The following is a 12055-nucleotide window of genomic DNA, read 5'->3' as shown; positions in this document are numbered from 1 at the left end:
TTTACTTGCGGAGTTATGCTAGCATGGTTGAGCACAGTGTTGTGAATGCTGGATCAATATTATTTGTAACCATTTCACTGCTGCAAAGTAGAATATAACATTTTTGTCTGTTTATATATTCTTTAAAACAGATGCAGAGCCTTCAGAGTGGCACAGATGCCATAGCACGGCTGGACCAGCTGGAGGCAGACTATTATGACATGCAGCTTCAGTTGTATGAGGTGCAGTTTGAGATTCTGAAATGTGAGGAGCTGCTGTTAACAGCACAACTTGAAAGCATTAAGAGGCTCATTGCAGGTATGGTGGAAAATGACTTGAACCAGGTTGTGTAGTATAAATAAAATGATTTAAATAGTTGGGACCATGTTATTGGTTCTCATGCTGCTACTGCCTTTTCAAATAATTAAATTAACTGAGTTCACATGTTGGAAGACATATTTCTTGAGTGCATGGATTTGTTTTCCATAAGTCCCACACTACTAAATTGCTCGTTATAGTTGCTTTGCTATGTAGAAAATACTTACCCTTGTTGCAGAGAACAAATAAGAGAGCTATTAGCACAGCTCTATTGCCTATCTCACAAATGCTAGCATTAGCAAAGGCATAGGATAATATAACAAACTTTTCTCCCCTTATGTCTATCTTGCTTTTAAGAAAAGTGCAAAGCAGAGGTTTTCCTACCTTGAAAATTAATTTTGTTTGTGGGAGTGAACATAACAATGAGGATGAAACATGTAAAATGGCATTTTTATTTTAAAGTTTGATTTGGTTGAAATTTGATTCATAAAATAGTAAATGTTCTCATTTAAGTGAGTCACAATTGTTGACTTACATTTTAATAAATGGTACAGTTCAATATAATTGGAATAAATGATCTAACAAAGTCATTATACTTGCTGTCCGCTAATATTTTCAAAATATTTGAAAAATTGTGCATATGATAAGCTAGAGATGCCAATCTAATATAGATTTTCCTTCGAACTTAATAGAGTCACATTTGTATGAAGTGTATCTAAAATGAATTGGAGGTTTGATTGAGAAAATGGGCCCTGGAAATGGTTTTACAGTTTGGCATGAGAATATAGTTTACAGGCCAAGTTAAGAGTTCAGAAAAAATATTCCTACTAGTGTTCTTCATAATGCAACTTTGGTAATTATACTTCAAGGGTTTTTAACTCAGCAAACCAAACTCAGCGCCACCTTTTCAAGACTAACTAGGGCTAGGTTATAAATGTTAACAAAACCAGTAGCACCCAGATTCTATTAATAAATGTTGTTTTGATGTCAATGAATAAAGGGTCAACAATGAATCCACTGGGGATCCAGGGGTAGCAAGAAAAAAACATTTCTAGAGATACCCTGGCTATGACAGACTAGGTAACAGAGTTGAAGCATGCGACTACTGTCCACCTGGCATTGGTGAGGAATGGTTGCTTGACTGTGTCAAATTAGGGAGAGGGTTTAAGAAGGCGAAGAAGAATAGTGCACCATGCTCAGTCACACAACATAATTATTTGTGAATTTGACTAAGGCCATTTTAGTACTATGGCAGGGTTGAAAGCCTAAATTTGGGATTTTAAGCATGAGCTACAGCAATGTTGCACATGGATTTTGAAGGTGACAAGATGTTCAAGGATTTTGCAGCGTTAAGGGAAATTGGAGATTTGACAGAAGCATGTAAAGAAAGAGAGCTTGAGAGTAGGTTCTTGAGGAAGGGTTGACAAAGGCAACTTTGAAATAGAGGGAGATAGTATCTTTATCAGAGGAAAACTAAAGCTCTTATATTCCTAATCCAGTTTGAGAGTAAATAATTTGTGATGACGCCTATTGGCATTCATTGCAGAAAAACGAGAAGAAGTTGTTTACTATGACACTTATGAAAGCATGGAAGCCATGCAAGCAACAGAGGATATGACTGCATCAGTGATCCCACAGAAAATGGAACTGTTGAAACTTCAGCAGAAGGTTCGGCAACTGGAGGCTCGGCGCAGTCGCATTTCAGCCAAGAAAGCCTACCTCAGAAACAAGAAGGTGAATATACCAATTGCAGCAGTGTTGGCTTAGTTTCATTGCAAATTGAATTTGATATTTTAATGTGCAAGTTTAATTTTTTTTATTGGAAGTGATTCTAAAAGGCAAAATATATTACTCTGATGCCTGAATTGCAAAAAAAAAGTTGACTGTTAAGCATTTGGTTACTTCTGGTGTTATTCATAGGGCATGTACTGACTGCAGAGATGCTAACATGTGCCTGACATGTATACTAGAAGCATGTCAAGTGGTGAATTTTCGCATCAAATGCACCTCTTACACTAATAACCGAAAGAATTGTGGATGCTGTAAATCAGAAAGAAAAACAGAAGTTGCTGGAAAAGCTCATCAGGTCTGGCAGCATCTGTGAAAAGAAATGTGAGTTAATGTTTTGGGTCCGATGACCCTTCCTCATAAAATGGTAGCTAGGAAAATGTTGTTTTATATGCAGAAGATAGAGTTGGTGGGAGGGGATTAAAAGGGGGAGATAGAGAGTAGAACAGTTCGACAGACAAAGGAATGAATAACGGATCTGGCTAGGAGAGTGAATAGCGGTCAATGGACACTGTTAGTAGCTAACAATGGGTAGTATGTAATGACAGGCTATGTGATAAGGCCTGGTGTGTGGGGTTTGGGGGTGAGGATGTGGGAGAATTCATGCCCTAAAATTATTGAGCTCGATATTGAGTCCAAGGGTCTGCAGGGTCCCCAAGTGGAAAATGAGGTGATGTTCCTCCAGCTTGCGCTGAGCTTTGCTGGAGCACTTTAGCAAGCCTAAGACTGAAATGTTGGCCCGGAACAGGCTGGTATGTTAAAATGGCAGGCAACTGGAAACTCATGGTAAGTTGTGCGGGCAGAGCATAGGTGTTCTGTGAAGCAGTCACCTATTCTATGCTTCGTTTCCCCAATGTTCAGGGGACCACATTGTGAGCGGTGAATGTAGTAGACTAGATTGTGTGAAGTGCAGGTAAAATGTTGCTTCACCTGGGAGATACGTTTGGTGCTTTGGATACTGAGGAGGAAGGAGGTAAATGGGCAGGTGTTACATCTTCGGTGAATGTAGGGTAAGGTGGTGTTGGGATTTTTGGGGGTGTGGTGGAAGTATGGGAGAACAGTCGTACCTGGTTGAGAACCCTGTTGACAGTGGTGCTGAGGAATCATTGGTTGAGGAAAGAGGTGGACATTTCGGAGTGTCCCTTGTTGAAATTGGCCTCATTGGAACGTATGCGACGGAGATGGAGGAACTGGGAGAATGGAATGGAGTCTTTACAATAAACAGGGCGTGAGGATGTATCATCCAGGTAGCTGTGGGGGTCGGTGGATTTATAGTGCATATTTGTGACTAGTCTATCCCCAGAAATAGAAACAGATATTGAAGAAGAGCAGGGAGAAGTCAGAAATGGACCAGGTGACAGTAAAGGCAGGTTGGCAAGTGGAAGTGAAATCGATGAATTTTTTCAATTCTGGCTAAGAGAGGGAAGCAGCACTGATGTTATCATAGATATGTCTGAGAAAGAGTTTTGGGTGAGGTTGGAATACGACTGAAACAAGGAACGTTCCGCGTATCCCGTTAAGCAGCAAGCATAATTGTGGCCCAAGCGCAAACTCATAACCCTTCCTCTGACCTGAAGAAAATGAAAGGAGTGAAAAGATAAGTTGTTAAGGGTGAAGACGAGCTCGGCCAAGTGGAGGAGGGTGGTCGTAGTTGGGATGGTTCAGGCCTTTGCTCCAGGAAGAAGCGGAAAGCCACGAGATCATCCTGATGGGGGATGGATGTGTAAAGGGATTGTACATCTCTGGTAAGGAGAAGGTGGTTGGAATCTGCAAACTGCAAATTCTGAAACTGGCAAAGCATCAGGGGAATCACGGACATAAGTGGGCAGGGATTGGATTGGGGAGAAAAGTCCAAGTCAAAGTAGGAAGAATTGAGTTGTGTGGGGCTGGGGCAGGCAGAAACCATGGCTCTGCCTGGGCAGTCTTGTTTGTGGATTTTATCCACTCCTTTATCTGTTCAACTGTTCTTCTCTCTCTTTTTGGGCTCTATCCCCACTTATCGTTTACTTCTTACCCCCTTCCCCATCCCATCTTCTGCACACAAACCAACATTTTCCTAGTTACCATCAGTTCTGAGGAAGGGTCACCAGACCTGAAATGCAACTGTCAATTCTTTTCACAGATGCTGGAAAACCTGCTGTGCTTTTTCAGCAACTTCTGGTTTTGTTCCACTTCTAACATTTATTTAGCAGAAGCTGACATTTGGTCTCTGCAGATGCAGTTAACAATCTCCTTTCAAAATCACTCCTGACTGAATTTGTCCTCCACTGCATGAGTAGCTCTGCCTCCTGCTGTTAAAAGTTTCAGATGAAGTACTCTTGAGTTTCTTTTGCTGGTGCAGGTATAGTGGTAGATCTATGCTCATTATTATCGGAGAAATTAAGCAATTGTTTTGGGTTTTTAAGAGAATGCTGTAAGATCTTGACAAGGAAGTCCCAGGAGTTGACAGGCCAGACAGGAGAAAAGCATTTTCTGAAATGGAGGCTGTCATGCCATACCCTTTGAGTTGCAGCATGACTTGAAAAATAAGTGCCAGTTGTTTTCTTGGACAGCCATGTGCAAAGCGAAGAGCAGGATGAAAACTTTCAATAAAACCCTACCTACAAAAGTTTTTTAGGAAGCAGCTCTCTTGCCTGCAGCATGGAGCAGTGTGTGAGGCTCCTGTATTTCACCATGGGGTGACTGAACTGTGTCACTTCTTTCGAACCTGTAGCCTCCCAATAGGATGTCAACAGTGCTGCCAATGGCTTTAAAGCTCATTATCACTCTAACTTTCTGTCAGTGAGAGCAGACAAAATTAGTAACATACAGCAGTGTGCCATTTATCACTGAAATCAAGAAAGTGAGAGAGGCCTTATACCAAAGAAGCGAGTGTCTTTCAAAGAAAATTCTGAGGAGAATGCATGTGGCTTAGCTAAGCTAACAGGATTCCTTGTGGTATAGGTTGCAATCAACTAGGTGCATCGGCCTCACTGTACATATAGAGCAACTTTTAATAAGACAGTAAAATTTGGCATTCTGAAAATTGGTACATTTTTCAAAAAGAAAAGACATGCTGGAAAATGGCAGATATTAGATTTGAGCTATCAGCTTTCATCTCTGGAACATGGGTTTAAATGTCTCTATCCCAGACAGATGGGCCAAACTCTTCTTTCCTTAATGACCAACTAGATCAGGTAGTTTAAGTCCTGAAGAAGTCATATCAAGCTCAAAATGTTAACTGTGTTTCTCTCTACACAGATGCTGTCAGGTCTCTTGATTTTCTCCAGTATATTATTTGAGTTTGAATCAAGCAGTCTCAATTCTGGTTTTAGCGAGCACAGACCCACAGGTACAATGCAGCCCAAACAGCCTCGTGTAGTCATACTCAAGGAACCATACCTTACAGATAACAACGCCATCATTGTCTCTTGATGTGTCCTGTCACACTGGCAGTTCAGACCCATCAGAGTTGGTGACTCGTTGCTATACTACTACTCTGTGTTGTACACCACTTTGAAGAAGCACTGAGGGTGGCAAGGAATCAGCATGTGTGCTGGTTGGAGTTATTTAATGTCAATCATGAAAAGCAGTTTTACTGTACCACTACCAACCAATCTGGTGAAGTCCCAGTTGCTGGACTGGGTCAGCAGCTTATGGGTGAAGGAACCAATAAAGACAGCAAAGCACAATTTCATCCTCACCATCTGCCTGCTATAGAAGCATCTGTCCCCAGCTAACAATGCGTGTGACCATCACAGAGTCCTTGTAGTTACAAAATCTCATCTTCGCACTAAGGATACGTCATGTTGTGTGATAATACCATTATGTTAAATAAGAATGATTTCAAATAGATCTAACAACTGAAGGCTGGGCATCTATGAGATACCATAGCAACAAAGTTGTACTTTATGTACAACCTCCTGGCCCAACATAGCATCCATTCTGCCATTTCCATTAGATCAAGGGATCAACCTTGGTAGAGTAAAAGAGTACAGGAGGCTATGCCAGGAGCAGCACCGGGCAAGTGTAGAAATGAGGGGTTAACTTGGTGAATTTTTAACAAACACAAGATTACTTGGGTGCCTCATACCATGAACCGCAAGCTAAACAATTCCACAATCAACAGATCAGCTGTAAGCCACATCAGAGAATCATAGAATTATTATTGTGCAAAAAGAGGCCATTCAGCCTTTTGGGTCTTCACTGGCTCTCTGAGCATTTTACCTTAGTGCCACTCTCCTGCCCTTTCCCCCATATCCTGAACATTATTTTTATTTAATTAATCATCCAATGCCCCTTGAGTGCCTGAATTATACCTGCCTACTCTACACTTCGAGGCAATGCATGCCTTATCCTGAGAACTCACGTTTTCTAAAAGCTTTATTGCTGTGCCCTTTGTTTCTTAATCCCCTATTTATTGACAGCCCACTCTGTCTGTCCCACTATCTTTCAATGCATGTACACATTCAGTTTTTTTTCTGCTCCTGCACACCCTGTAGAAAAATATCCTAAGTTTTATACTGTCTCTTCATGTTCTGTAGGCTAATATATCTTTGCATCACCTTGCAATTCTCTGCATTGAAACTCACCTACCACCTATCCACCCACTTCACCAGCTAGTCTGTCTTTCTGAAATTCTACACTGTCATTCTCACAGTTTATAAGTCTTCCAAATTTTGTCATCTGTAAACTTTGAAATTGTCCTCTGCACACTAAAATCTAGATCATTAATATTCAGCAAGCGCCTCGATACAGACCTCTGGGGAACTCCTCTAAAAACTTCCTTTCATCCTAAAAATACCCTTAGATGTCATTCTTTAGTTCCAAACTGTTATGAAGTTGAAGGCATGTACTGTACCTCTAAGAGCGAGTGAAGGTTGGCAAGCACTTTCACGTGACTGACTAGCAGGCAGTATGTACTGGAGAAGTGAAAGATGTAACCTTTGACTGTAACCTAGATACCTCAATTGTTTTCACAGCAGTTCAAATTTAACCAATCAGTTAAAATTATGCCCCAAGATACTAAAACCCAATCAAATTTGAATTTTACTATTTTGACAACATCGAACCAATGAGATGATCTGTTGTTTGGGATGTAAAAAGCAGGCATTTCGGACAGATAGCCAGAACGGGCACCATCTGCCATTTGAAAGACTGCTATTCACCACGCACTCTATCAAAGATACCTTTTTAGTATGAAACATGTTTGCAGCTAAAAATAGAAGCCAATTCAGGGTGATCTACAAAGAGAGGAAGATTGACACCAGAGATGACAGCTACTGTCTGGATTTGAAAATTGAGTTGCTGTAAATTTAATAGGGGCTTTATTGGATCAGTATTTTTGTTATACAGTGGGAGGTAGATAACAAACTTTTGAGAGAAGGGAGTCTTAGAGCTATAAATAGTTGTTTAATGTTCACTTTAGAATTAAAGAATAAAATTGATTTTTTTTTGTTAAATAGAGGCATTTGGGTAGCTCTCTGTCACTCATACTTTAATGAGGCACGGTGAGCTTTTCTGTGTGCTTGGTTTCATTAGCAGAAGGGTTTACCACAGTGTCATAATATAACCATCAGTTAATTTTGTTTCCACATTTCTCCTCTGCCTTTTTATTCCATGAACTATAATATTCCTCACATGCTTTTTGTGTGGCACTCTATGAAATGCCTTTTGGATGTCCAGGTACACCACGTCAACAACTTTTCCCTTGTCAGCCTTCTGGGTTATCTTTCCAAACGACTAATTAGATTTTCCCTTAAAAATCCACACTGACTCTTGAAAATAAACTCACATTTTTCCACGTGACAATTATTTTTTTCTTGAAAAATTGCTTCTAGTTGTTTCCCAAAACTGAATGGTGGTAAATAGTTCAGCAGCTCTTTGGAGGAGGCTCCACAAATATCCCTAACCTCAGTGAAGGGGGAAGCCCAACTGAAGCCCAATTGCTATGGGCCTTGACAGCATTCCAGCGATAGTATCAAAGATTTGTGATCCTGAGCTTGTTGCAGCTAATATAGCTATAACACTGGCATATACCTGCCAATGTGGAAAATTGTCCAGGTATCGCCTAGGCACACAAAACAGGACAAATCCAATCTGACCAATTACTGCCCCATCAATCCACTCTTGATCATTAATAAACAATGGGAAGGGATCATTGGTAGTTCCTTGAGGCAACACTTGTTTAGCAATCTGTTTACTGGCTCTCAGTTTCGGTTCTGCTGGGGCCATTCAGCTCCTGACCTAATAAGAGCCTTGGTTCAAATATTGACAAAAGGGGGTGCATTCCATAGATGAGATGAGAGACCACATCTGACCGGGTGTGCTACCAAGATGCTCCAGCAAAATTCAAGTCTCTGGGAATTAGGGGGCTAAATCCCCACTCGTTGGTGTTGTATCTAGCCCAAGAGTATCTGATTATAGTTATTAGAGGTTAGTCATTCCCACTGCAGGACATAGCTGCAGGAGTTCCGCAGGGTGTTGTCCTAGGCACAGACCTCTTCAGCTACGTCATGAATGATCTTCCAACATAAGGTTAGGAGTGAGTCTGCATGCTGATGATTGCCTAGTGTTCAGTGCCATTCGCAACTCCTCAGGCACTGAAACAGTTCATGATAAAAGACCTAGACGATAACCCAACTTGGGCTGGTGAGTGGCCATTCAGGTGCCAGTGAATGATCATCTACAAGAGAAAATTTAATCATTACCCCATAACATTTTATGTTATTACCATCACTGATTTCCCCAACTGTGAGCATCCTGGGCGTTGCTGTTGAACAGATACTGAATTATACAATTCATGTAAATACTGTAACTACAAGAGCAGTCAGAGACTAGGAATCCTTCATTTGAAAAGCAAGTCAGAAGTATGATGGAATACTCCCCACTTACCTGGATGAGTGCAGCTCTTACAACACTCACGAAGCTTAGTACCATCCAGGACAAAGCAGTCTGCTTGATTGGCACCACATCCTCAGTCTTTTACTCTCTTTACCTTTGACACAGTAGCAGCAGTGGGTACCACCTGCAAGAGGTGCTGTTGAAATTCACCATGGCCCCTTAAAAGCAGCTTCCAAACATGCAGCCACCAAAATACAGAAGGACTTGGCAGCAACTAGATGGGGACACCACAGCATGCAAGTTCTCCACTGAGCCACTCTCAATCCTTACTTCAATGTCAATGGATCAGATTGCTGGAATTCCCTCCCTGATGTCATTGTGAGAATATCTACAAGTGGACTGCAGTAGTTCAAGAAGGCTGCTCACTAGCACTTTCTCAAATGTAATTAGGGATAGACAATAAATGTTGGCCCAGTCAATGAAGCCCACATGCCTTGAATGAAACAGAAGTTATTATTGCAAAGTTACTGGCGGAATTCGGTGATGTTGCATGCATTGCAGTGAGTGCATCCTCTGCATTTGCATGGGCAACAACCACAGCCTGAATTTCTAGCTTCTTGAAGTCAATCTAGTTAAAAGGTTATAACTCAGAATTCTCAAAAGATCTAAGGTGTGTACTCAGTAATTAAGAAGAAATTTGGAGTGCTATATATAAATATTGAAGTGCAGATAGATTTTAGATTCCTTTCTCAGGTTGGTCGACTTCAATTGAATTATACTGTAACATACAAGAGACCAGATATAAATTTTGAGTTTGTATATAATACTGACAAAATTCTGAATTTGTATATAGTACTGATTTGGAATTTTGTGCATGGGAAGGGAAAGCTTTAGCAGTATAAATGATTTTCTGTTTTCTATGAAAAGGTTTAGGAAATTTACTGTGCAGACATTTAACTGCATCATGTTGTTGACAATTAATTACATAAATTAATAGCAACAAATCTGAACATTCACAACAACAAGGAACTTGCAGCTCAATAATAGTTGCATGTACTAGTTTGAGACTAGTAGGTACTTAATGTGCTGTGTAGATAACTGAGCCAAGTTGCAACATGAATTCAGCTTTTTAACCAAGTAAGTCACGTCAGGCGTACATTCACTGGTATGCCATGTGGTGTTTGAAATTATTTTTATTATTGAAAGCCAACTAGCACTTAACTCATTGCCAACACAAAACAGTTTAAAAATAAAGCTTAGAACATATCTGATCAAACCTGGAAACTATTTAAAGTTTGCATGGCAGTGTGTGAATATAGTGAAACAAATGCAAAGCAAAAGTGATTCACCGCTGCTTCCTCGAGATGCTCATTCCTGAGTGATAAAGCAAGGTTTTCCCTGATATGAAGCTGAAATAATTTGCAGGGATAAACTGGTCTGTAAAGTACAAGTTCCAAGCAACTTAAAGGGCAATTTACTTAAGAAAATTTTAGCCAAATATCTTTTTGTATAAGAAGTTTCCACTAAGAATATAAATAATCAGTTTCTTATGCTCAAGGACAGAATCAATCTGATTATATTATTACAAAGACAACGTCTTTGTTGCATTCATTAAACTTTGGAAAATGATGATACTTTGCAAACCCTGTGATAGCTAATTAGACTTGTAATCTAAAGTGTGTGATACGACCAGATCCCAGATGAGCTGCAATTTGTTATGCCCACTTTACTCTCCACTTTGTTAACCTTTCCAGATGTGAAACCTCAAACTTCAATCACTCAGGTGGGGAAGGATAAACTGGCTCCTCTCTTTATTTACCTTGCTTGGTCTTAACAAAATTAGATTTTAAAAACTGGATCCCTCCCTTGTGGATATGTTTTTTCCCAGATTTTAAAAGGAGCAAATTTAATCAGGTTTTCTGGAATCAATAAAAGAATCAAGGTTGATAATTACTAAGTTTGAAAAGATTTTGTGATTAAAAAGGATCAGTCTCTGGACAGTTCGTGAAGAGCTTATAGTTGAATGTTGCAGCTCATGCAGTGGAGATAAACAGTTGAGGTTCTGCAGTTCTGATTCTGAGTAAATTCCAGAATTCTGGGTTAAACTGACCTCTTTTATTGTCCAATTTGCTAGTTGGTATCTAGGGTGGCACAGTGGTTAGCACTGCTGCCTCACAGCGCCAGAGACCTGGGTTCAATTCCCACCTCAGGCAACTGTCTGTGTGGAGTTTGCACATTCTCCTGGTTCTGCGTGGGTTTCCTCCGGGTGCTCCGGTTTCCTCCCACAGTCTAAAAATGTGCATGTTAGGTGAATTGGCCATGCTAAATTGCTCGTAGTGTTAGGTGAAGGGATAAATGTAGGGGTATGGGTGGGTTGCTTTTCAGAGGGTCGGTGTGGACTTGTTGAGCCGGAGGGCCTGTTTCCACACTATAAGTAATCTAATCTAAAAAAAAATCTATTTTTCTGTTTCACATGTGTGGCTTAGGGAGGTAGTTCTTCAATTATGACTTTCAGAGCATGCAAATGCTCAAACCTAGGATGGTGCATGTGAGAACGTTCAATCACACTAGCAGACTCCAGTGGAATTGAAGCTGGCTTTTTAAACCCTTGTCCTCATGTATCCTTCTAAAGGAGCACCACAAACAATGTCTACAGTTGAGACAGTCTATTAGACAAAGAGTTTGGCTTGTAGTTGAGCAGGAGTCATCAGCCCCTTGTAACCTTTGTAGTGACACGAAATCACAATCCAGCCTACTTTCTCTTGCCTCTTTCTCCCTTTGAAGTTGTTTGACATTCACTTTAGATCTTTAGTTGTGACATTCCATGGGTCTCCCAATCCAGACACTTCGTTTATAAGAAGCTGTTTTTGGCAATGTCAGCTTTCTTTCAAAAAAATCAAATTTTGAAATTGCAAATTGAAATGTGCACAATATGTCAGGATTCTGACATGATTATGAGAAGTGCAAGTTTAGATTCCAACATAGCATTTTGTAAATTTGAATTAATTTTCTAAAGAAAGTAGAAACAAAAGGCACTTATCAGCGAAAGTGGCCTGTGACGTAGATGTAATAAAGCAAATAGCACCTTAGTTCCCTTAAGGAAGGAAGTATGTTGCTCTGATTGAATGTGGACTGTGTGACTCAGGTT

General features: G+C 40.3%; 1 protein-coding gene across 1 annotated transcript in view; it reads left to right on the top strand.

Moving 5' to 3' along the window:
• Positions 1-12055, top strand: part of jmy (junction mediating and regulatory protein, p53 cofactor) — a 119753-nt gene that overhangs the window by 80293 nt on the left and 27405 nt on the right. Inside the window, exons 5-6 of the mRNA XM_060835705.1 lie at positions 132-297; positions 1844-2031. Of these exons, the coding sequence (XP_060691688.1) occupies positions 132-297; positions 1844-2031 (354 nt within the window). The remainder of the gene's footprint in view (positions 1-131; positions 298-1843; positions 2032-12055) is intronic.

Source organism: Hemiscyllium ocellatum, chromosome 2 (assembly GCF_020745735.1).
Source record: "Hemiscyllium ocellatum isolate sHemOce1 chromosome 2, sHemOce1.pat.X.cur, whole genome shotgun sequence".
NCBI lineage: Eukaryota > Metazoa > Chordata > Chondrichthyes > Orectolobiformes > Hemiscylliidae > Hemiscyllium > Hemiscyllium ocellatum.
Note: the sequence above shows the minus strand (reverse complement) of the source record. Positions and strands in the feature narration are given on the sequence as shown.